Below are 24,142 nucleotides of genomic sequence, written 5' to 3' on the forward strand. Positions count from 1 at the left end.
GTCTCTCCTGTGGGGTTCAGCACGGGAGACAGGTGTTCTTGGGGGGGAGGAGGCGGGCCGCGAAGCCTATTTTCGCACATTTTCAGAGAGGCTCTGTGGCACAAACGGTCGGCGCTCAAACTTCCCGGCCACACGCAAGATGGCAACGGCCCGACCACGCCCCCAACGGCGCATCCCGGGGCCGGGGCTGGAGAGACGCTACGGAGAGATGTCCATCACAGCGTCGCCCCGCCCCCGAGGGCAGCGAGCACCAATCGGCCGCGCGCGGGGCGGGGGCAAGGCCAGGGGAGGAGCCTGCTGTTGTCCCAGCAACGGCCAGGGAGCCTGAGGCGAGGGCGGCCGCGGAGGGTTCGCGCCTTAGCGCCCTTGGCGTCAGGGAGCTCCCCCGGGAGGCGCGAGGCGGGCGTTGCTGGCGCCCGCGAAGAGGACGGAATCGGCCAAGAACCAGCATGCCGGCTGCCGCATTGGCTTCCACTAGCCGTTAAGCGCTGTCAGGTAGGAGTGACGCATGCGCGAGTAGGGGCGTCGCCGAGGTGGTCCTGGACGGAAGACGCATGCGCTCTGGAGCTGGGCGGGGGCCGATCAGACGGGAGGCGGGGTTTCCGTCCCTGTGCGTGGAGCTATCGGCCCCTGGGGCGGGACTATCTGCGGGTGTGAGCTGGATCAGGAAGAGAGTTGTTATCACCTGTTCCCCATCTTCTGGGGACACTGAGTCTGCAGACTCGGGGGGTTGACCAAACTAGGCTGGCGACCTACTTCTGCCCCTTAACCTGGATCACTTTTGTTTCATACCTTAAGGATTTATTTATTTATTTATTTAAAATTAGAGAGAGATCTTTCATCTGCAGGTTCACTTCACGTGGTCGCAAGAAAGGGGTCAGGCTGAAGCCAGGAGAGGGACTCCATCCGGGTCTTCCCTGTGAATGGTGGCACTCAAGCTCTTGAAACATCTGCAGTTCGTTAGCAGGAAGCTGGATCCGAAGCAGAGCAGATGCACCACAATGGCACACTGCTATGGGATGCGGGAGTCCAGGTGGATCCCTTGGACAGCGAGGCTCTGGCTGGTACAGAGCGGGAGGGCACCTCCGGACAGCCCTGGGGTAGGAGCCTCAGGCTGTTGGACCTGGGTGTGATCAGAGGATGGAGCTCCAAGGAGCAGCCAAGTGATACCAGCACTGGGGGCGGAACGGGAGGAGGAGCTGGAGGAGGGATAAAAAGCAAGAGTTTCTGAGACTTGTCCAGCATAGCTGGGAGCTGCTTGGCGCTGCGCTGGTCCGAGAGGACGCGGGACGCCACCCTCCTCACGGCCTCTGCGGCTTGCTCCATCCCTGCCTGCCTCCTGCACAGCGACCCCGGTCCTGACCAGCCGTCCGAGCCACAGACCCTGCCTCCCGGCTCTGGACCCCGCGCATCCTAGCACCTTCCCTCCTCTGGGAACGGATCTCCCAGCCCTGCTCCGGCCCCCTATTCAAGACCGCCCGCCCACTCTTCCGTCGCATACCGAGACACCCCTGCTTCTGCCTTCCTGAGGGCCGCGACTTTCCCCTGAGACCCTCAGCCTCCCCATCCCACCCTAGCCCTGTACGGAGTGCGTCGCCTCCCCCATGGCGCCCTCCGCGATGCGACTGCTGCTGCCGCTGCTGTGGCTCTCAGTGTTGGCGCCCGGCCGACCGGCCGCGGGAATGCCCGGCCACAACGCCACCGAGCTGGAGAAGCTGCAAAGGCAGCACCTGGAGGCCTACCGTGCCCTGCTCCTGTCCAAGCTGAAGGTCCCCAGCCCCCGAAGCCTGGAGGAGGAACCAACCAGTCCGGAGCCTGACGACGTGGACCAAAGCACCCGCGAGCAGAACACCGAGGAGGGCCCTGAGCTGTTGCCCCGCTACTTGCGCAAGGAGGTCACCCGCGTGCCAATGCTGCACAGCAGCCACGGTGAAGACTGAGGGCAGGGACCCGGGAGGGGGCCGCCAGGGGGCGCCGGAGGGCAGGCCTCAGGGAGGAAATTACCTGCAGAGGACACAGGGGGAGGAAGGGGACCCCTGGGTGCACAGGGAACGTGGGGGAGGGCGTGTCCTAAAGACCAGGGCGCTGAGCTCCCCGACCCTCAGGGACTGGTCCTGGAACAGTGCGCCAAGTGGACGGGACCCGCGGGATCGAGGGGGTCCCGGGGGACAGAGGCATTGGGGTAGAAGGACGTTCCCTGTGGCAGGGCACGTGGAATGCGGGAGTCCTGGGGTGGAGCTGCAGAGAGGGGTGCTCTGTGGGGAGAGGCTGAGCCCCTAGTTTGTGGGAAAGGGAGCCAGTGAGAAAGCTGGGCAGAGTTTGGGGGTCACGAAACGGAAAGACGGAAGGAGCAAAAGCGAGATGAGGCGAACGGCAGCAAAGTGCCAGGAGCGTGGACCCGCTTCCAGGGCGCATGGACACGGGGGGCTGCAGGGGTCGTGGCGTGAGAGGCGGTGGTCTGCGTGATGGGTGCGGCATGGGACAAGAGGCCGGCGGCGGGAGGAGGAGGCTGGCGGGAGAGGAGCGGAGACCCGGAGCGCGTGCCCAGGGTGCGTGCAGAGAGGGTCGTGCGTGCTTGCAGCCGGAGTGAAGGCACAGAGCAGGGGATCCCAGGAACCAGGACTCCTGGGTCGAGGAAGGGGCTTCCGGAGAGGGGAGGGGCGTGGAAAGGTGTGTTGGGATGGGCGGGGGGGGGGCGGTGGTGCCAGGGCGCTGATCCGAAAGACTCTACTCATCGCGGGACGGGAGGGGCCGGACCTGGTGTGGAGCATTGGGGAGAGGTCTGGGCGGGGGCGCCTTTGCGAGTCCCAGGTGAGAAAAGCGTGAGATAGGGGTGAGGTCACCACACGTGGGTGCCACGCGCAGCAGCAGGAACACGAACCTTCCGAAGAGGAAGGAGGACCCCGCAGGGCTGAAGGCAGGCAGTGCGGACCCCAGAGTGGCAGTGCCTCCCGCGGAGCCCCGCCTTCACGTTCGCCTGTGGTGTAGACGGTTCTGTCACTGTGCGCCTCCTCTGCAGCTGTGCCCACTTCTCCCCCAAACACGCGCGTCTCTGCGCGGGTCCATCCTGCCGTCTCCCCGCACCGCGCTGGTCTCCCTGCTCACCCGAGAGCCCCCGCCCCATTTCCTGCTGGCCTCCCCGCCCCGGCTTCTGTTTCTCTCCCCTCGCAGCCGGATCTCCTCGTGCCTCAGTGTCCCCATCTGTCAGGTGCATGTAATTCAGGTGCCTTCCTCAGAGCTTGTTGTGAGGTGCAGAGGTCTTCATCCTCGCAAAGCTCTCGGCGCAGCCTCTGGGAACAGTGCTCTTCTGCAGGCTGGTGACTGAGTGGCAGGTGTAGCCCATGTGCCCGCCCTCCGCAATCCTGATTGGCTGTGCGCCCGCTCTGTCTGGGCTTCCTCTGCGTGGTCTCAGTCTCCCACCTGGTCCTGCAGTTGTTTCTGCTCTTACAGATGAGGATCTGGCTCAGCGGGAGGACTCCTCCCCTCTAGTGTACCCAGGGCCGCAGTCAGGATCCCTTGAGTGGAAGGCACAGAGCTGGACGCTGCTGTTGAGGTTCACAGGGACAGAGCCTCAGGGTCAGGGGGGAGTGAGAGCCCCAGGTCACACAGCGCAGAGGCAGCAGAGGCTCTTCCTGACCCCAGCCTCTACCCATGACCCTTCCTCTTGCAGTGCAATCCGCATCTGAGCTGGGTGCCTGGGAGAAGGGAGCCACACGGCCACTCCCTGGGTGGGCAGAGAGGAGGCCTCAGGGAGACAGAGTGGTCAGGACCCACGGTGCAGGGCAGGAAGCCCACCCAAAGGGACCCTCGGCCCCAAGGTCACACAGCTGAAAAGTGTCAGAGTCCAACTGCAACCTGGGTGGTGCCCCTGCTCCTTCTACCTGTGCCAAAGCCTGACTCCTCTGTCTGCTCCTCCCAACTAGAAATCTACAAAAAATACCAAGATTGCGGGCACAGCGTCTATATGCTCTTCAACATGTCTGAGCTGCGGCGAGCAGTGCCCGAGCCGGTGTTGCTGTCCCGGGCGGAGCTGCGCCTGGAAGTGCTCAAGATACAGCAGGAGCAGCACGTGGAGTTGTACCAGGTGAGGAGGGAGCCTGAGCTGTGGCCAGGTGGGGGTGGAAGGCTGCTGGCCGCAGGGTCCTCGTAGATGGCCCTGGCGAGGGGGAGGATCACAGACCAGGGACTCCTGGGGCTCTGGTGAACTTCGCACTCTGCCAGGATTTTCAAATGCTTGGAAGGCTGGGGTCTTAGGAGTTGTGTCTTGAAGAAGTGAGGACTCTTGAAAGCTGAAATCTCTGGACAGACTGAGGCTCCAGAACTGTTCTGTGTAGTGTTGGCCAATGGTTAACATTTCACTTGATTAAAATTGCAATTGATTAATCTTAAATATTTCCATTGCTCCACATTCATTGAGTGTGGCTGATAATTTGCAATTAATTTTTGAAATTGAAAAAAAGATTTATTTGTTTGAGAGTTACCGTTACAATGAGAGGGAGAATGGCCAGTGCTGTAGCATCATGAGTAAAATTGCTGTCTGCTGTACTGGGGTACCATATGGGCGCTGGTTCGAGTCCCTGCTGCTCCACTTATGATTCAGCTGTCTGCTACTGCCTGGGAAAGCAGCAGCAGATGGCTCAAGCCCTTGGGCCCCTGCACCCGCATGGGAGACCCAGAAGAAGTTCCTGGCTTCTGGCTTCAGCTAGGCCCAGCTCCAGCGAATCCATCCATTTGGTGAGTGAACCAGCTGGCAGATGACTTCTCTCTTTCTCTGCTTCTGCTTCTCTGAAGGTCTACCTTTCAAATAAATAGATGTTTGGTTTTTTTTTTTGATTTTTTGACAGGCAGAGTGGACAGTGAGAGAGAGAGACAGAGAGAAAGGTCTTCCTTTTTGCCGTTGGTTCACCCTCCAATGGCTGCCACGGCTGGCGCGCTGTGGCCGGCGCACCGCGCTGATCCAATGGCAGGAGCCAGGTGCTTCTCCTGGTCTCCCATGGGGTGCAGAGCCCAAGTACTTGGGCCACCCTCCACTACACTCCCTGGCCACAGCAGAGAGCTTGCCTGGAAGAGGGGCAACCGGGACAGAATCCGGTGCCCCGATCGGGACTAGAACCCGGTGTGCCGGCGCTGCAAGGTGGAGGTTTAGACTAGTGAGCCGCGGCACCGGCCAAATAGATGCAGCCCAGGTGCTGGCACCACAGTCTTGGCCATGGGGCCTGTGCAGGTGTTAAAGGGCCTGGACTTTCATCATTTTCAGGTCTCCAGAAGGAAGAGCACCCTGCAGTCCCTCAGAGAGTGGGGGCAGCTGAGTAGGCCCAAGGAGCCTCTCGGGCACTGTGAGGGAGGGAGTCTGGGGGCCGCTGAATGGTGCCTGGAATTCACTGGAGTTGGGAGCCTGGTCTGTGTGGTGAGGTGTTGGTAACATCTCTGGCTTTCTCTCCCCTTGTGCTTTGTCCTCCAGAAAGACAGCAGCGATTCCTGGCAATACATCAAGAGCCGGAATCTGGAACCCAGTGACACAGATGAGTGGTTGTCCATCGTTGTCACCAGAGTCGTGCGGACGTGGCTGAGCCGTGGAGGTAAGGATCCTAGGTCTGCCCCACCCCTGCTTGTCCTGGGTTCTGCCCCCACCCCCTGCTGGTGTCTAAGGCACTCAGAGCTGGGAGATGAGTGAGGGATCTGTTCGTGGTTCTTCCATTTCCTGAGCACCTGCTTTCTGCCCTGCCCTGTGACAGGTGATGCAGGGACAGACACAGCCTGACCAGGACAGCCCAGTCCTGGTCTGCACGGAGCTCATCATCATTTGGGTGGGTGGGTGGGTGGGGGTGGTTAGCTGTGCAGTGGCCATGCTGGGATGAGGAGCCCAAAGGGAGTGCCTGGCCCAGCCTAGGTTCGGGGCGGGCTTCCTGGAGGAGGACGTTTCTGAGTTGATGTTGGAGGGCTGAGTACAATCTGGAAGGAAGCAATGAGGGGCCGCATGTTCTGGGCAGGGGAGCAGCCTGTGCTAAGGCCCTGAGAGCAGGGAGAGCCAGGCACAGTGCACCTGCCCAGGAAAGGACTGTGCCACTCCTCTCCCTCGCTGCGTCCACAGTGCCCAGTGTCCCTCCTAGTCATGCACGCATCCCAGCAATCCCCTCAGGCTCCTGTCCTGGGCCCGGCCCTGTGTGGGTGGCGTGGGGGACACAGTGGGGAGCAGGACAGCCCTGGGTCCTGCCCTCCTGGGCTCCACTTCCCTCTGCACTTAGCAGTTCCTGCCAAAGCCCCGGCAGGCAGCAGTGACCTGGAAGGACCAAGGCTGTGAATGGGGAGGCAAAGGCAGAGGGGTTGGTGTCAGGGTGGGGAAGCCCCCATTGCTGTGTGGGCCCAGAGCTGGCACCCAAACTCATCTAGGGGCCAGGTGGGCTCCCTGGAGGAGGGCGATTGTGTGGAGACTCACAGAATTAGTTAGGCCAGGTGCAGCGAGGGCACCAGGGGGCAGTGGGCAGTGAGGGCGCCCTGGGCCAGAGACGGCGTCTTGCAGGATCTTCCGTGTCTGGGTCGCTCTCTATCCAAGCACACAGCCCAGGGCCTGCAGGCAGGAGGAGCTTAGAAACCATCACTTACTCATTCCAGTCGCCTTTATCCCACATCTGCCCTCGGGAAAGCCCCAGGCTTAGCTTTGCCTCCCAGCCTTGGCCGCCTGTGTGACGGAGGGCAGGTCACGTCCTTTCTCTGTCAGCTGCTAGGTCTGTCAGATGGACAGTGGGGGAGGATTACAGGGCCAGCACACTGGGAAGCGTTTAGGTCAGAGCACCCAGTAGCTGTGACCTGATTGGCTACTGCTGGTCCATCCCTCAGTGTTTCCTCCAAGATTTATTTATTAAAAAAGGATTTATTTGTTTATTGAAGGCAGAGTTAGAGAGAAATAGAGATCTTCCATTGACTCATTCACTCCCCAGAAGGCTACAATGGCTGGGACTGTGCCAGGATGAAGGCAGGAGCCTGGAACTGCTCAGAGTCTCCACGTTGGTGCCAGGGCCCAGCGCACTTGGGCCATTTCTGCTGTATTCCCAGGAAGCTATCTGAGGTGGACTAGCCAATTAACTTTTTTTTTTTTTTTTTTTTGACAGGCAGAGTGGATAGTGAGAGAGAGAGAGACAGAGAGAAAGGTCTTCCTTTGCCGTTGGTTCACCCTCCAATGGCCGCTGCGGCCGGCGCACCGTGCTGATCCGAAGGCAGGAGCCAGGTGCTTCTCCTGGTCTCCCATGGGGTGCAGGGCCCAAGCACTTTGGCCATCCCCTACTGCACTCCTGGGCCACAGCAGAGAGCTGGCCTGTAAGAGGGGCAACCGGGAAAGAATCTGGCGCCCCAACCGGGACTAGAACCCAGTGTACTTGCGCCGCTAGGCGGATGATTAGCCTGTTGAGCCACGGCGCCGGCCACCAGTGGACTATCTTATGGTACAGCTTTAATGCTGCCCTCTGGGACGTCAGCATCCCACATGGGTGCCTGTTCCATTTCCAGTCGCTCCACTTCTGTCCAGCTCCCAAATATTTGCCAGGGAAAGCAGCAGAACTGCACCACATGGCAGACCACTATGAAGCTCCTGGATTTGGCCTGGCCTAATCCTGTCCACTGCCGCCATGTTGGTAGTGAACCAGCAGATGGGAGATCTCTCTCTCCAACTTTTTTTGTTTTTGAAGATTTATTTATTTATTTGAAAGTCATTGTTACACGCACACACACAGAAAGAGAGAGAGAAAGAGAGAGAGACACTTCCATCTTAAATCCGCTGGAGCACTCCCTAATTGTCCGCCAAGGCCGGAGCTGCACTGATCCAAAGTCAGGAGCCAGGAGCTTCTTCCGGGTCTCCCGCGTGGATGCAGGGGCCCTAGGACTTGGGCCATGTCCTACTGATTTCCCAGGCTATAGCAGAGAGCGGGATTGGAAGTAGAGCAGCCAGGACTCATCCATATGGGATGCCAGCACTGCTTGCGGAAGTTTTACCCACTACGCCACAGCGCCGGCCCCAACATTTTTTTTTCTCTGTAACTGTGTTTCAGATGAATAAACAGTATTTTTGTTTGGTTTTTGGTTACAAAGTCAGTCAGCCAGAATGCTAACTGCTGCTATGGAATGCCAGCATCGCAATTGGTAGCTTAAACTGTTGCATAACAACGCCAGCTCTGAGATTTGTTTTTAAAAGGTTGTGGGTCAGGCCCAGCTGAAAACAAAAAAAAATGAGGATCTCTCTCTGGGTGCACCCTGCTTTCTACTGAGAACAGTGAGGAAATAAATAGCCAAATACCAGTGTCAGAGGTCACATGCTATGGAGAAAACAAGGTGATGTCATGGTCTGGGAGGGGGTGCATCCTGGAGGGCTCTCTGAGGAGGTGACCTGTGAGCTGAGACCTGAAGGGGACGCTGCTGGCAAAGCAAAGAGCTGAGCACAATGGTGGGGGGAGGGGAGGGGAGGGCTGTCCCAGGCAGGAGGAGCCCCTGGAGTTTGCTCCTTCCTCCCGCTTCCTCCAGGGTCTGGCTGAGCCTCCCACTCAGACTGGCTTCCCTCTCCCCACTCCCACAGAGGAAATAGAGGGCTTCCGCCTCAGCACCCACTGCTCCTGTGACAGCATAGATGATGTCCTCCAACTGGACATCAACGGTGAGTCCCAACCTGGCCCAGCCCATCCCCGGCTGTGATCTGTGTGTGCCTGCATGTGCTCGTGTGTGTGTGTGTGTGTGTCCAACAAACCCCACAAATCAGCCCTGGACCACTGATCTAGAGAGCCCTCACCCTAACAGGGATCAGTTCCAGCCACCGAGGTAACCATGCCGCCGCTCATAGGATGAACCGGCCCTTCCTGCTCCTTGTGGCTACCCCCCTGAAGAGGGCACTGCAGCTCTATGGCACCTGGCACCACTGAGCCCTGGACACCAACTACTGGTTCAGGTGAACATAGCGGTTTAGACTGTGGCCCTCCGGGCTGTGACCCTGGCTGAGCTGCACTACGCTGGGCTTCTCTTTAGTCTGAGGGTCGGGACCTGGCAGCTGGGTTGGGACCTGGGAGGCCTAGAACGTGCGTCACGGGCCCCTTGCCTGGTACAGTGCAGCAGTCGGAGGCTGTCAGGATGTGGGCACGGGAACTGGAATTCGGTGTGGCAAGGCTGCCTTGCTGGGTGCTTCTGAAAGTGTCTGGGGCTGGAGTTCTAGAATGCTGGGTGCAGCGTCTGTGTCTGGGAGCAAGGGCGCTGGAGTTGAGGAAGCTGCAGTGCTGGGAGCCTAGAGTGAGAAGATTGTGCGTTTTGGGTTCCTACACCCCTGGCAGCTCGGAGACCCCAGTGCTGGCCCCCTGGCATCCTGGGACATTAGGCTCCCAGTGGTGGGACCCTGGGCTGAAATGTGAGCCCTGGCTGGGTGTGGAGGAAGTGGGAATGCTGACTGCGAGGATGCGGGGCTCAGCCAGGGAGTGCGGGGTCCTGGAAGGCGGCAGGCTGGGCCTCGTGTGCTGGCTGCGTGTGGCGGAAGGCTGCATGGGAGGTTGGAACGTGGGGCTCTGGAAGGCCTGGAGCCTGGCGAGCTGGGACGCGGGAAGGGCGTCTTCGAGCTAGAGCGCTGGGACCTCACAGCCCAGTCAGCTGGGGCCCAGGTCCCTGGAGTTCACTTAGAATGTGGAGGGCCCAGCGTGGGAGTCGCAGCCCACCCCTCCCCTAGGAGACTCTGTGGTGCTGTCCGGGCTTTATTTCACGGCGTCCCCGGGGGGACGTCGCCCCTTCTCTAGGGCTTTTTCATCACCAGATCTCACACCTGGGCTATGACCCCCAGGGAGAGAGGGGCTGAGGTCCTGAGCACCCTGGACTCTGGGAGGCAAAACAGGAGCTCAGCGGTGAGGGCGCTGCCCAGAGTCAGACCTGGACCTGCTCAGGGCTATGGACCACGGGGACAGGCTGCGAAATGCAGACCTGGGAGCCCGATCCAGGGGACACCCCGCACACATGCTTCAGAGGATCCAGAAAGTCAACTGAAAATTGGAATTAAAAACCTGTAAATATTTTGGTGCAAAAAGATTTCTGATATCTATGCGGAGTTTTTTTTATAATGTGTTTTCCACTTGTTATGAAAATAATTTTCCAACAAAAATTACTTTGCCCAATCATAATTATACATAAGTAAGTACCCCTGGGCAGGCATTATGGTTTAGCAGGTAAACCAGCTGCCTGCAATGCCAGCATCCCCTATGGGTTCGTCTGATTCCTGGCTGCTCCATTTCTGATCCAGCTCCTGCTAATGGGCCTAGGAAAGCAAGAGAAGATGGCTCAATTCTTGGGCCCCAACACCCACATTGAGACCCAGATGAAGCACCTGGCTCAGGCCTGGCCCAGCTCCAGCCGTTGCCTCCTTTTGGCCAATGAACCAGCGGATGGATGAGCTTTCTCAGTCTTCCTCTATCTCTAACTCTGCCTTTCATATAAAATAAAGAAATAGGCCGGCGCCACGGCACACTAGGATAATCCTCCGCCTTACGACGCCGGCACACCGGGTTCTAGTCCCGGTAGGGGCACCGATCCTGTCCCGGTTGCCCCTCTTCCAGGCCAGCTCTCTGCTGTGGCCAGGAAGTGCAGTGGAGGGTGGCCCAAGTGCTTGGGCCCTGCACCCCATGGGAGACCAGGAGAAGCACCTGGCTCCTGCCATCGGATCAGCCCGGTGCGCCGGCCGCAGCGCGCCTACAGCGGCAGCCATTGGAGGGTGAACCAACGGCAAAAGGAAGACCTTTCTCTCTGTCTCTCTCTCTCACTGTCCACTCTGCCTGTCAAAAATAATAAAAAAATAAATAAAAAAATTTAAAAAAGAAATAAGCAAATAATCTGTTATACAGTAGTTATAAATATGTATATACTTATATAAATCATATATAAATATACATACAAAGAGATATTTGTATATTATATAAATGGGTAATATATATTATAGATTATAATACATATAAGTAATGTTTATGTATGTATTTATACTTTTTATAAACATTAAGTATATAAAAATGGATGGGGGGCCGGCACTGTGGCACAGCAGGTTAAGGCCCTGGCCTGAAGCGCCAGCATCCCATATGGGCACCGGTTCTATTCCCAGCTGCTCCTCTTCCAACCCAGCTCTCTGCTATGGCCTGGGAAAGCAGTAAAAGATGACCCAAGTGCTTGGGGCCCTGCACCCACATGGGAGACCTGGGAGAAGCTCCTGCCTCCTGGCCTTGTATCGGCACAGCGCCAACTGTTGCAGGTAATTGGGGAGTGAACCAGCTGATGGAAGACCTCTCCCTCTCTCTGCCTCTCCTTGCTCTGTGTAACTCTAACTTTCAAAATAAAAAAATTAAAACATAAAAATGGGTCCCTGCACTGTGGCATAGCCGGTTAAGCCACCTAGGACACTGAAATCCCATGAGTGCCACTTCAAGTCCTGGCTGCTATACTTCTGATCCAGCTTCCTGCTAATGGCCAGAGAAAGCGGCAGAGGATGGCCCAAGACTCGGAAAAAGCTCCTGGCTCCTGGCTTCAGCCTGACCCAGGCCTGGCCATGCAGCCATTTGGGGAGTAACCAGTCGATGGAAGACCTCTCTCCTTCTTTCTTTCTGTAACTGTACCTCTCAAATAAATGAATAAAAATTTTTAAAAAAGAGTTTTATTTATTTATTTATTTGAAAGAGAGAGAGAGGGAGAGATCCCAAAATGGTGCAACAGCCGGCACTGGTCCCGGTCCAAGCGAGGAGCCAGGAGCCAGGAGCTTCATCCGGGGCTCCCAGGGACAGTTCTCTGCTGCCCTCCCAGGCTCACAAGGAGGCAGCTGGAGCTGAAGTGGAGCAGCCAGGACTCCACCCAGCACCCATTTCGGATGACTACACCGACGTCAGCAGCTTAACCTCCTGGGCCTCAGTGCCTGCACCAATAGATAAATCCTAAAAGAATAAGAGAACAGAGCCTACCCTTAAGCACTCAGAGGTTTCTTGCCAGGCTCCGCCCAGGGCCAGTTCCCACTGCCCAGAGCCACCGGCTGCTTTATGTGCCAGCACAGGCATTCAGAGCTGAAGGGGCCAGAGCGCCTGGGTGACAGGGTGACTATGGGGCCAGCACTGTGGTATAGTAGGTTAAGCCTCTGCCTGCAGTGCCGGCATCCCATATGGGTGCCAGTTCATGTCCTGGCTGCTCCATTTCCCATCCAGCTCCCTGTTGATGTGCCCGGGGAGGCAGCAGAGTATGGCCCAGGTGCTTGGGCCCCTGCACCCATGTGGGAGACTGGGATGAAGCTCCTGGCTCCTCACTTCTGATGGGCCCAGCTCCTGCCATTAATGGTGTGGCCATTTGGGGGAGTGAACCAGCTGATGGAAGATATCTCTAACTCTGATTTTCAAATGAATGAATAAAACTTGAAAAGAAAATGCAGACTTTCCTACTGGTCAAAACAAACAAAAGGCTACATTTGAGCAAAATAGAAAAACACGGTGACAGGCACGAGTGTCCTGCGACTCTGTGAAAGAGGACACAGCCCGGACCCAAGTGAAGAGGGCCTCTGAGTGGCCTCACTGGCCCGCGTCCATGTGCAGGGATCGTGCGACCCCTCCCCAACTCCCTTTCAAGGGGTCTGCACCCGTGGCCTCAACCAACCACAGAGCGAGAATTTTCCAGGGCAGGGCACTGGCACGGTGGTTCAGGCACTGTGTGGCACGTCCGCTCCCGCATCAGTGGGCTGAGGTTCCAGTTCTGGTTCCAGCTTCCAGCTAATGCACATCCTGGGAGGCAGCGGCCCCTGGCTAAAGCAGCTGGGATCCTGACACCCACATGGGAGACAGATGGAGCTCTCGCCCCGCTTCAGCCTGCCTCAGGTCTGGCCATTGCTGCATCTGGGGAGTGAACCAGGGGACGGAAGGTCTGTCTCGGTCCCCTCTGTCACTCTGCCTTTCACATAAACAGACATTGTCACGAGCACCTACTGTCATGCAGCTGGACAGTAGCAAGTACGACGCACAACTTGTCAGTCACTGGGAAGAAAGGAACACCAGGACACAAGACTGTCTTTCCAATGAGAGATTTTATTGCTTATTCACCAGGGATTTTTTTTATCACACTACTCATCAACATGCTCACTGAGGTCAATTCACTTATCAGTATCAATATTCTTATCAATCTATACTATTGAATACACATCAATAAACTTAACACCACTACTTAATCATGACTTAACTACTTAACTTAGCTACTTAGCTTTAAGGTAACTACTTAGCTTAATCATCTAGCTTAACATAATTACTTAACACACTTATCAAAATCACTAATATCACTATCAAAAATGTCAATAATATCACTTATCATAACTCATAGTTAACACACTTCATCACTTAGCTTAACATAAGTACTTATCATCAACTTACTATAACAATTAACTATCAGGGTAACACTCCTTCCTTAATGACTAGAGGGCTACTGGAATGAACACCATTAATATCAATATCAATAATACTACTTGAACTTATTCATTAATCCATAGATCACAGTATACAGTGTTAAAGTAATTTTGAGTAGTATATGTACATCAAGGTCTCCAGCATCATTTACAGATATCTTGCATAGGGTCAAAGCATAGTTATATTACACATGACTAATACTATTTGTAAAGGCTGCGTTTTCAAGGCTCATATCACGGTTACAAAAAAGAATGTCAGTGTTCAAGGTCCAGAGCTCCACATCTCGGCAGTGACGGATCTCGGATCCGTTGTGGGAAGGCTGTCACTCTGGGCAGTAGGCTCAAAGTTCCTAGGCGGATGGCCAGGCGAGAAGTTGGAGAGGTCCCCCGCTGACAGGCCTGGTCCGGCTTTGTGGTCAGGTCTGGCAGCAGGCTGATAAGGACTCCAGGCGAGGTGGTGAGGCGGCATCTCGGCTCGAGTTTTGATGCCATAGTCGCCTTGTGTCGCTTAGCAAGGGGGCTAGCAAGCTGGCGCTTCAGCTCCAAGTGCAAGGAGATCCAGAGGTTCGCTCGCACTGCCCCCCCCCCCCCCCACTCACACAGACAGTGGGGTATTACAGCTCAGGGACAGCTCTGCAGGTTGGCTTGTGCCGCTACCTGCTCCATGCAGAGTAGCGGGTTGCCGCTTCAGCTCCGGATGTGTGGAGATCCAGAGGTTCACACACACCCGGCCATGATCCCCGAGAGGATGGAGAGTGGAGCAAGGGCTCCCTTTTTATCCTCATTTCGGCAGTTCTCCAGCTTGCCATCCTCCAACTTGTCCCATCAATGCTGGTTCCTCCTTGCTTATAGTTGAACAGTCCAGTCAATACTGCTCCCGCCTTACTTATGTTTGAACTGTCCAGTCAGCGTGGGTAGGAGGGTATTGTCCATAGCACACTGTTAACTGACTGACCAGGGATGTCTCTTGGTATGATTAGGAGCCTCTCCCTAACAGCCGTTAGGCATTGCCTCAGCTCCTGACTTATAACTCCACTTTACTTTTATTTTGTGGCTAGTGGTAACTTCTTAACTCAATGTTTTACTGTGTTTCCACAGTTTATCTCCTTTTCAGGTAAGCAGTGATCCATGACTCTGTTTTAGATTCCTATGGGATTCTCCACAGACGTACACTTCTTTAGACGGCTTTCATGTCCAGGGCGGCTGCGGCCACGGCTCTGACGGCCTAAGCCTTGGACCATCCGTGACCCCTCTCTCCACGTCCGGGGTTCTCCATGGGGGACCCTGGGCCAGCAGCAGCCAGGCGCTGACCACTTGTGGGAGACCCCTCAGCAGCGGCCACTGTGACCGCGCTCCAGCTGACCCGGAAGTGCTCCCTACACCCGTCCAGGACAAGGCCAGGCCTGTGGCCTCCAGGGTACGTGATTCACACCACTTCGCCCCTGCTTGCAAGGCCTCTTCCCTCAGTCTGCCAGGCCCAGGGCACGCAGAGGCCTCCCCGGGCCCTCGGGCGTCGGAGACGGTGGTCAGTAGACACGCGGAGCCTGTGGGAAGCTGAGCGAGCGTGAAAACCTTAGCCCACGCAGGCTCACGCACACAGAGGCCGACAGTAGCTCTGGGCTGAACGCCGGGGTTTCAGGTGCCGATGTTGGCACAGACTCTCCCAGTCTGGCCCAAGCAAACCTCTGAAACCCGGGAGTCCTGGAGCTCCCCGCAGGCCTCACAGCTTCGCGTTGCGATGCTGGGTGCTGGACGTTCTGCGCAGGCGCCGCTTCCCACGTGATTCCCTGCGCCCCGCCCACTTCCTGCCCCGCGGAAGGTTCCAGAGCATGGCGCCGCCCGCGCGGGGTGGTCTGGGTGAGCGGGGCTGTGGAGACCCGGCTGGCACCGTGAGAGGAGCTCTGCGGGGTCCGGTCGGAGTCCAGGCGGCCCCGGTGGGCTCCTCTGTCCTCTGCTTTGAAGTTTGGACGGAGAAAGAGCCAGACGCGGTCCAGGCCTTGAGAGGGGCGGGGCCTGTCCTAGGCTCCTCCTAGAATTCCCCGGAGCCGCCGCTTCTCCGTATGTATGACACCCACTTACGGGTAACATCTGTGTCTGGAGTGTGTGTGTGTGTCTCTGTATAACATCTGTGTCTGGAGTGTGTGTGTGTCTCTGTATAACATCTGTGTCTGGAGTGTGTGTGCTTCTGTATAACATCTGTGTATGTAGTGTGTGTGTGTTTCTGTATAACATCTCTGTATATAGTATATGTGTGTTTCTGTATAGCATCTGTGTATGTAATATCATGTGTATAGTGTTTCCACATATGAGTGTATGTAGTGTCTATATCTAAGTCGTGTATGTCTATTTCTAGTGTATCTATTATATCCATTTCTATGTTTATATTAGCTGTAAGATATAGTATCCATTTATATAATACACAAAATTTGTTTATATTTATGTATATTCATATGATTAATATATTTATATAATATATATACTTACATTTATATATATAACTATATAATAGAGAATTTGCTTATTCATTTATTTATTTTAAAGTTTTTTTTGAAAGATTTACATAAAGAAGGGAGGGGGAGAGAGAGACATAGAAAGGTCTTCCATTCGCTGGTTCACAAATGGCAGTGACGGTCAGAGCTGGGCAAGGTTTGAGCCAGGAGCTTCATCCAGATCTCCCTTGGGCCATCTGCTGCTGCTTCCCTAGCCCATCAGCAGGGAGCTGGGTAAGAAGTAGAGCAGTCAGTATTCAGAGGGTGCATGTGGGATGCTGGCATCGCAGGCAGCGGGTTTACCTGCTCCAGTACCTATTTCTGTATGATTTGTTTGGGGTCATGTAATTTTAGGGTACAAACTTTTTTCATACTACACAGAAAATTCATATTATAAAAAAACTATGCATAGATTTCAGAAACCCTTTTTGCACCAAAATAAACTCAGGGATTTAATTCCAATTCTCATTAACTTTCTGGATTCCCTGGTACGTGTGTGTGTGTGTGGGGGTGTCCCCCTGGATCGGGTCTCCCAGGGTCTGGATTTTGCAGCCTGCATCCCTTTGGTGTAGCTGCGCATTTTTGGAAAAGAGGAAGTTGGTCCATAGGGCCACAGTCAAGGGCCACTGTGTTCACCTGAAGCAGAAGTTGCTGTCCAAGTCTCAGACCATCTCCGAGAGGTCTGGGGGCACGATGCGGTCCAGTGGGTTGACGATGAGGAGCAGGTAGGGCCGGTAGGAGTTCTGAATGTTGGCATTGTCACCCTGGCCACTGGAACTGATCCCTGTTTGGTGGAGGACTCTCAGGCGGATGGATCAGTGGCACAGGATGGTTTATGGGGCTGGGGGTACACACACACACACACACACAAGCACAATCAGGCACACACACACATGACAACCTGGGCTGGGCTGGGCCAGGTTGGGGACTCACCATTGATTTTCACGTGGAGGACATTATCTGTGTTGTCACTGGACCTCTGGGCACTGAGGCGGAAGCCCTCTATTTCCTCTGTGGGAGTGGGGAGAGGGAAGCCAGTCTGAGTGGGAGGCTCAGCCAGACTAGGAGGAAGGGGAAGGAAGCAGCAAACTCCAGGGGCTCCTCCTGCCTGGGACAGCCCTCCCCCACCCACCACTGTCACCACCACCATCGTGCTCAGCTCTTTGCCTTGCCTCAGCTTCCTCTTAGGTCTCAGCTCACATGTCACCTCAGAGAGGCCCTGCAGGATGCACACCCTCCTGGACCATTACATCGCCTTGTTTTCTCCATAGCATGTGACTTCTGACATTGGAGTTGGGCTATTTATTTCTCTCATTGCTCTCAGTACAAAGCAGTGTGCACCCAGATAGAAACCGTTATTTTTCTTGTTCCCAGCTGGGCATGGCCCACAGTGGCACAGTCCTTTCCTGGGCAGGTGCACTGTGCCCGGCTCTCCCTGCTCTCAGGGCCTTAGCACAGGCTGCTCCCCTGCCCAGAACACGCGGCCCCTCATTGCTTCCTTCCAGATTGCACTCAGCCCTCCAACATCAACTCAGAAACGTCCTCCTCCAGGAAGCCCGCCCCGAACCTAGGCTGGGCCAGGCACTCCCTTTGGGCTCCTCATCCCAGCCGTGGCCACTCTGGGTCATCCCTGCACAGCTAACCACCCCCACCCACCCACCCACCCAAATGATGATGAGCTCTGTGCAGACTGGGACCGGGCTGTCCTGGTCAGGCTGTGTCTGTCCCTGCATCACCTGTCACAGGGCAGGGCAGAAAGCAGGTGCTCAGGAAATGGAAGAACCACGAACAGATCCCTCACTCATCTCCCAGCTCTGAGTGCCTAGGACACCAGCAGGGGGTGGGGGCAGAACCCAAGAGAAGCAGGGGTAGGGCAGACTCACCATCTTCACCTTTGTGGCTCAGCCACTGCTGCACAACTCCAGTGACGTCAAAGGACAACCACTCTGATCTGTTGCTTGGTGCCAGCAGCCGGTTGCTGAGGTAGCGCCAGGAATCGTTGCTGGATTTCTGGAGGACAAAGCGCGGGGGAGAGAGAAGCCGGAGATGCTGGCAGTGCCTCCCACACAAGGACCACACCGCCACCCCTGCTCCCCAGGTGGCTTCCAGACCTGGCCCCCTAGACACCCACTGGGGCCTGTGGGCTCACCTCCAACAGCACCCTGGAGAGGAGTGGCCAAGGCTCTTTGGGACTGCCTGTCCCACTTTGATTCCCTGAGGGGTTGGGGGAGGGGTGCTATTCTCCTTGGAGGCCTGGGGCACTGACCAAAGGCTAGGCCTCTTCCACCTGCACAGCCTGCAAGGCCAAGACTGGGGTGCCAGCACCTGGGCTGTGCCGAGCGTTCAGTGGGCAGGAGTGACAGCCTGGTTCTGAGCTGAAGGCTTAGGTAGAAGCCATTCTGTGCTCCAGTGTTTGAGAAAGCCTAGGAAGGCCGGCTATGGGCCTGAGCAGTGCCAGGAGATCATGTCTACAAATCCAGAGGTCTAGGGCCAGCATGGAAGCAAGTGCACTACGCCACAGCCTGTGATGCCACATCCTATATTGGCTTCAGTTTGAGTCTGCTCCACTTCTGATCCAGCTCCCTACTAATGCCCCTTGGAAGGCAGCAGAGGGTGGTCCTGGTTGCGCCCCTTCCATTCACATGGGAGACCTGATGCAGTGCAAGCTCCTGGCTTCCACCTGACCCCGCCTGGCCATTATGTCCATTTGGAGAATTAACCAGCACATAGAGGATCTATCACTCTGCCTTTCGAGTGAATACATCTCTTTTAGGGAAATCATTTAAGAAAAGAAAACCAGGCATGTGACCTGTGACCTGGTGTGAAACAACCTCCTGGGGCTGGACTGCACCCCCAGGGGTTGAGCAAGAAGCTGAGGTCTTCAGATTCCAAGAACGAACCCTCGCTCAGTTCTCTCATTGTGAGGCTCGAACATCTGTGGTCCTGTGAGTCTAACATTTAGAAGACGAGGACTCCAGGTCAGTGATCTAGGACTGCAGCCCTTCCAGAAGTGCCGATAACTGCCTGGACAGTCCACCCTGTAGAGCAGTGCTGTCCAGAGAACTTTCTGGAAATCTGCACAATCAGTGATGTGCTCTTTCTCTGTCTCTGTCTCTGTCTCTTTATCTCTCTCTTGCTCTCTGTCGATCTCTCTCTTACACTCTTCTTCTCCCTCTTTTTCCTCTTTGCCCCTTCCCTCCGGTCTGTCAGGTTTCCCACAGTAAACCCTTTCCCTTACTCTGGTGTTTGGTGTGTTTTGTGGCGGTCTTACATTGGTGCTGTGACTCGGATCCAGGCTCCCCCAGTGACTCTGCTCTCCCTTCAGAGATCTCTGAGCTGCCTTGGGGTCCTGGATTTCTGCCAGTCACAAAACACACCCCCACATCTCCTTCCACACCACCAAACGCTTTGTGATCTCCATCCACACACTGGCCTTCCAAATTCTGTGTTTACAGGAGGTGATAATGGAATGAACCAAGGCCTTCATCACCAGGCAGTCAACCAAATGCTGCTACAAGGATATGCTCGGCTCCCCACCCGGGAGACAGTGGCTTGAGACATCGCCCCATGCCAGCAGAATTCCTTGTCACCCCATGGCAGCAGGAAGTAGCTCTAAAGACAGATCATCATCCCTCTACCCCTCCTGGACTTTTGAGGCTAATGTAATCCCATACAACTCTTGCTTTATAAAAAAACAAAAGGGGAGAATGTTAGTAAAACAGCACAGTCTTATCTATGGCGCAATCTACATGATGGACACCATCCTAGGCTCTAGGCCCTGCTGCCATAGCTGGAAGACAGGTGACCCCATGTTCCAACGACTGGTGTCAGCTCCACCCCCATCCTAATGGGATTCGCTGCTCCGACTTCCCTGCCCACCCCCTGGCAATGTTTTAAGAGTACTTGTTCCTGAACACGTGTCTTTCTTTCTCTCTGTCTCTGATCTCTCTGTCTCTCTGTCTCTCTCTCTCTCTCTGACTCTCTCTCTCTCTTTTGATCTCTCTTCTTATGCTCTTCTTCTCCCTCTTTTCCCTCTTCACCCCTTCCCTCCAGTCTATTGGGTTTCCCACAGTAAACCCTTTCCCTTAAAAAAAAAAAAAAAAAAGTCAGTGATGTACGGATAGCAGCTGCTGGGACAGTTATTTAGCTTAGAGAGTAAGGTGCCTGGGTTGGCTACCTGGCTCTGTTCCTGACTCCAGCTTCCTGCTAATGCAGACCCTGGGAGGTGGAAGGTGATGACTCAAGTAGTTGGATCTCTGTCGACCACATGGGAGACCTGGGCGGAGTTCTCAGCTCCCTCTTTGGCCTGGACCAGCTGTGGACTTTGTAGGCATCTGGGGAGTGAGCCAGCAGATGGGATCTCTCTCTCTCTCTCTCTCTCTCTCTCTCTCTCTCTCTCTATATATATATATATATATACACACACACACACATACACACACACACACCTGTGTCTCTATATATAAATAAATAATAAATGAAAAAGGACTCTAAGGGGCTGGAGTTGTGGCGCAGCTGGTTAGGCCACAGCCTGAAATGCTGGCAACCCACTGAGGAGTGGTTGAAGCACTGGTTGCTACACTTCCTTTTTTTTTTTTTTAATTATTTTTAAAAGATTTATTTATTTAATAGAGAGAAAGAGAAAGAGAGGTCTTTCATCCGCTGGTTCACTCCCTAAGTGGCCGCAACGACCGGAGCAGGGCCAAGAGCTAGGAGCTTCTTCTGGGTCTCCCACATGGGTACAGGGGCCCAAGGACTTGGGCTATCTTTTACTGCTTTTCTAAGCCATAGCAGAGAGCTGGATCAGAAGTGGAGAAGCCAGGACTCGAACCAGTGCCTATATGGGATGCTGGCACTGCAGGCGGCGGCTTTACCCGCTCCACCAAAGTGCCGGCCCCTGCTCCCCTTCTGATTCAGCCTCCTGCTAATGTGCATACGGAAGCAGTGGAAGATGACACGAGTCCCTGTGTCCCTGACTCCCCTGGAGGAAATCAGTTGGAGTTCCCCACTTTTGGTTGAGCCAGGTCCACCCTGGTTGGTTGTGCCCATCTGGGGCGGGAACCAGCAGATGGAAGATCTCTATCTTTGTCTCTATCTGTTTCTCTCCCCTCTTTCTGTAAGTGTGCTTTCAAATGGAGAATCTTAAAAAAAATTTCAAAAAAAATGAATTAGGAAATAGGAGCTAGTGGTGCACTGAAAATATTTAATCGGTTTCAGTTTTTGTCAAGTTAAACGCAATGGGGCCACCACACTGGACAGAACGACTGGTGTCAACGACTGCAGCCTCATCCTGTCCAGAGATTCCAACTTTCAACAGTCCTGACTTCAGGACCCAACTCCTAAGACCCCAGCCTTCCAAGCATTTGAAAATCCTGGCAGAGTGCGAAGTTCACCAGAGCCCCAGGAGTCCCCTGTCTGTGCTCCTCCCCCCTCGCCAGGGCCTTCTATGAGGACCCTGAGGCCAGCAGCCTTCCACCCCCACCTGGCCACAGCTCAGCTCCCTCCTCACCTGGTACAGCTCCACGTGCTGCTCCTGCTGTGTCTTGAGCACTTGCAGGCGCAGCTCTGCCCCAGACAGCAACCATGGCTCTGGCATTACTTCCCGGACCTCTGACGTGTTGAAGAGCATATAGACGCTGTGCTGGCTTACGTTGAATTTTTGATAGCTTTCTAGTTGGGAGGAGCAGAGAGAAGAGTCAGGGTTTGGCAGGGGCAGAAGGAACAGGGGCACCCCCAGTAAGATCGTGAGGGCCCAGAGCTGCAGCCCAGGCTGCAGTTGGACTCTGACACTTTTCAGCTGTGTGACCTTGGGGCCGAGGGTCCCTTTGGGTGGGCTTCCTGCCCTGCACCATGGGTCCTGACCACTCTGTCTCCCTGAGGCCTCCTCTTGCCCACCCAGGGAGTGGCCGTGTGGCTCCCTTCTCCCAGGCACCCAGCTCAGATGCGGATTGCACTGCAAGAGGAAGGGTCATGGGTAGAGGCTGGGGTCAGGAAGAGCCTCTGCTGCATGTGCGCTGTGTGACCTGGGGCTCTCACTCCCCCCTGACCCTGAGGCTCTGTCCCTCTGAACCAATGTCCAGCTCTGTGCCTTGCACTCAAGGGCTCCTGACTAAGGCACTGGGGAACCCTGGAGGAGAGGGCGCACAGAGACACACACATTTGGGGGAGAAGTGGACACAGCTTCAGAGGAGGCGCACAGTGACAGAACCGTCTACACCACAGGCGAACGTGAAGGTGGAGCTCCGCAGGAGGCACTGCCACTTTGGGGTCCACACTGCTGGCCTTTAGCCCTGTGGGGTCCTCCTTCCCACTTCAGGGAGCGTGAGCTCCTGACTGACGAGTGGCATCCACATGGGGTGGCCTCAACCCTACCTACTCGCTTTTCTCACCTGGACTTCACGCAGCCAACCCGCCCAGCCCTCCCTCCAATGCTCCCCATGTCATCTGGCTCCTCCCGTACCAGGGTGAGCGGGTCAGTGTTCAGGGCTCTCCATCTCCCCCCACCCCATCCCAACACACCTTTCCCACGCTCGTCCCATTCAGGAAGCCTCTACCCCGGACTACTAGTTCAGGTTTTTTGGGATTCCCTGCTCCGACTTCAGGCACCCTTGTGTTCTCTGCACCTCCCTCTAGTCTCCTCCCACCGGCGGCCTCACGCCCCTTGCCTGCACTCATCACGCAGACCACCGCCTCTCTTGCCATGACCCCTGCAGTCCCGCGTGTTCCGTGTTTCCTGGAAGCAGGTCCACTGTCCTGGCACTTTACTGGGTTCCTCACCTCGCTTTTACTACTTTGGTCTGTTTCATGACCCCCAAACTCTGCCCAGCTTTCTCACTGGCTCCCTTTGCTCAGCCTCTCCCCACAGAGCACCCCTCTCTGCAGCTCCCACCCTGCAATCCCCGCATTCCACATGCCCTGCCAGAGGGAACGGCCTTCTACCCCAGTGCCTGGGTCTCCCGGGACCTCCCTCTATCCCACGGGTCCCGGCCACTTGGCGCACTGTTCCAGGACCAGTCTCTGAGGGTTGGGGAGCTCAGCGCCCTCGTCTTTAGGACACGCCCTCCCCACATTCACTGTGCACCCAGGGGACCCCTTCCTCCTGCTGTGTCCTCTGCAGGTAATTTCCTCCCTGAGGCCTGCCCTCTGGCGCCCCCTGGCGGCCCCCTCCCGGGTCCCTGCCCCTTGGGGCTTACCGTGGTCGCTCTCCAGCATTGGCACGCCGGTGAGCTCCTTGCCTGCAAAGAAGCCTAACTTGGGTTTGGGCTCCTGCTTATTGCTCTCTCTGGACCCCTGGTCGTTGGTTTTGCTGTTCAGGGTGAGCACGTCTTCGGGCACTTCCTCCTCGCTCGGGGGGCTCTGGATCATGGAGTGAACGGCCTCATTGTGCTGCTGTCTGAGCAGCTCCACCTCGGTGTTGTTGTTGAGGCTGGGCATTCCCGCGGCTGGGCGGGCGGGTGACAACACTAGGAGCCACAGCAGTGGCAGCAGCAGTCGCATCCCGGAGGGCAGCATGGTGGAGGCAGCAACCATGGCAGCACTGCGGAGAACACCAACAGGGCTAGGGTGGGATGGGGAGGCCTGACCAGGCAGGGGCTGAGTGTCTCGGGGAAGTTGAGGCCTTCAGGAAGGCAGAAACGGGTGGAGGCAAGACTGTGGTCGGAGTTGTCTCAGTATCCCACGGGAAAAACAGATGGGCGAGCTCTGGTACCAGAAGCTGGGTGTTCTTGAATAGGGGAGCTGGGGCAGGGCTGAGTGACCCGTTCCCAGAGGAGGGAAGGTCCTAGGACGCACGAGGTTTGGGAGACGGGCAGGGGTGGGAATGAGGTCTGGGCAAAGCCTTCCTGGGAGACAGTGACTGGGGCTCGGAGGGCTGGTCCGGCACCGTGTGCTGTGTAGGAGGCAGGCAGCGAGGCAGAAGGCTCTGGAGTGGTGAGCGTGACGTCCTGGGATCCCCAAGTCTTACCTCCTCCTGGGCTAGCGCTGTGCGAAGTGGTCGCTGTGCATGTAGCTCCCAGTCGCATTGGAAAACCCTTAGAAACTCTTTCCTTTTATCCCAACCAGCTGTCCCTCCTCCAGCTCCTCCTCCCGCTCCTCCCCCAGTGGTGGCATCATGGGCAGGTGCAGCTTTCTTTTTTTTTTTTTTTTTTTTTTGGACAGGCAGAGTGGACAGTGAGAGAGAGACAGAGAGAAAGGTCTTCCTTTTCCATTGGTTCACCCTCCAATGGCC

General features: G+C 55.8%; 2 protein-coding genes across 4 annotated transcripts; one reads left to right on the forward strand and one right to left on the reverse strand.

Annotated features, from left to right (window-relative positions):
- The first annotated feature begins 324 nt into the window (after positions 1-324).
- LOC133748296 (transforming growth factor beta-1 proprotein-like) lies at positions 325-14,627 on the forward strand. Of its 3 annotated transcripts, none has more exons than XM_062177008.1 (7): positions 325-495; positions 849-1,929; positions 3,924-4,084; positions 5,462-5,579; positions 8,564-8,641; positions 8,782-8,929; positions 14,570-14,627. In XM_062177008.1, the coding sequence occupies exons 2-6, from the start codon at positions 1,605-1,607 to the stop codon at positions 8,901-8,903; spliced, it is 804 nt and encodes a 267-aa protein (XP_062032992.1). In that variant the 5' UTR covers positions 325-495; positions 849-1,604; the 3' UTR covers positions 8,904-8,929; positions 14,570-14,627. The 3 variants fall into 3 exon arrangements, with proteins under 3 accessions (XP_062032992.1, XP_062032991.1, XP_062032990.1); XM_062177007.1 differs by lacking the exon at positions 14,570-14,627 and adding an exon at positions 11,105-11,595; XM_062177006.1 differs by lacking the exon at positions 14,570-14,627 and adding an exon at positions 10,256-10,783.
- A 1,950-nt stretch (positions 14,628-16,577) lies between these two features.
- On the reverse strand, positions 16,578-23,427 carry LOC133747634 (transforming growth factor beta-1 proprotein-like). Its single transcript, XM_062175958.1, has 5 exons — positions 23,109-23,427; positions 21,425-21,585; positions 17,808-17,925; positions 16,849-16,926; positions 16,578-16,699 (listed from the first exon to the last, which is right to left on the reverse strand). Exons 1-5 carry the CDS (start codon positions 23,425-23,427, stop codon positions 16,578-16,580), a joined length of 798 nt encoding a protein of 265 aa, XP_062031942.1.
- Positions 23,428-24,142: the final 715 nt, after the last annotated feature.

This window comes from Lepus europaeus, chromosome 19 (assembly GCF_033115175.1).
Source record: "Lepus europaeus isolate LE1 chromosome 19, mLepTim1.pri, whole genome shotgun sequence".
Classification (NCBI taxonomy): Eukaryota; Metazoa; Chordata; class Mammalia; order Lagomorpha; family Leporidae; genus Lepus; species Lepus europaeus.

Excerpts from the sequence above, each read along its gene's own strand:
- LOC133748296 (XM_062177008.1), top strand. The coding sequence starts at position 1,605 with ATGGCGCCCTCCGCGATGCGACTGCTGCTGCCGCTGCTGTGGCTCTCA. Across the intron at positions 4,085-5,461 it reads AGCACGTGGAGTTGTACCAG|AAAGACAGCAGCGATTCCTG; the intron begins GTGAGGAGGGAG and ends TTTGTCCTCCAG. Across the intron at positions 5,580-8,563 it reads GACGTGGCTGAGCCGTGGAG|AGGAAATAGAGGGCTTCCGC; the intron begins GTAAGGATCCTA and ends CCACTCCCACAG.
- LOC133747634 (XM_062175958.1), bottom strand. The coding sequence starts at position 23,427 with ATGCTGCCCTCCGGGATGCGACTGCTGCTGCCACTGCTGTGGCTCCTA. Across the intron at positions 21,586-23,108 it reads AATGCTGGAGAGCGACCACG|AAAGCTATCAAAAATTCAAC; the intron begins GTAAGCCCCAAG and ends CCTCCCAACTAG. Across the intron at positions 16,700-16,848 it reads CCTCCACGTGAAAATCAATG|GGATCAGTTCCAGTGGCCAG; the intron begins GTGAGTCCCCAA and ends TCCACCAAACAG.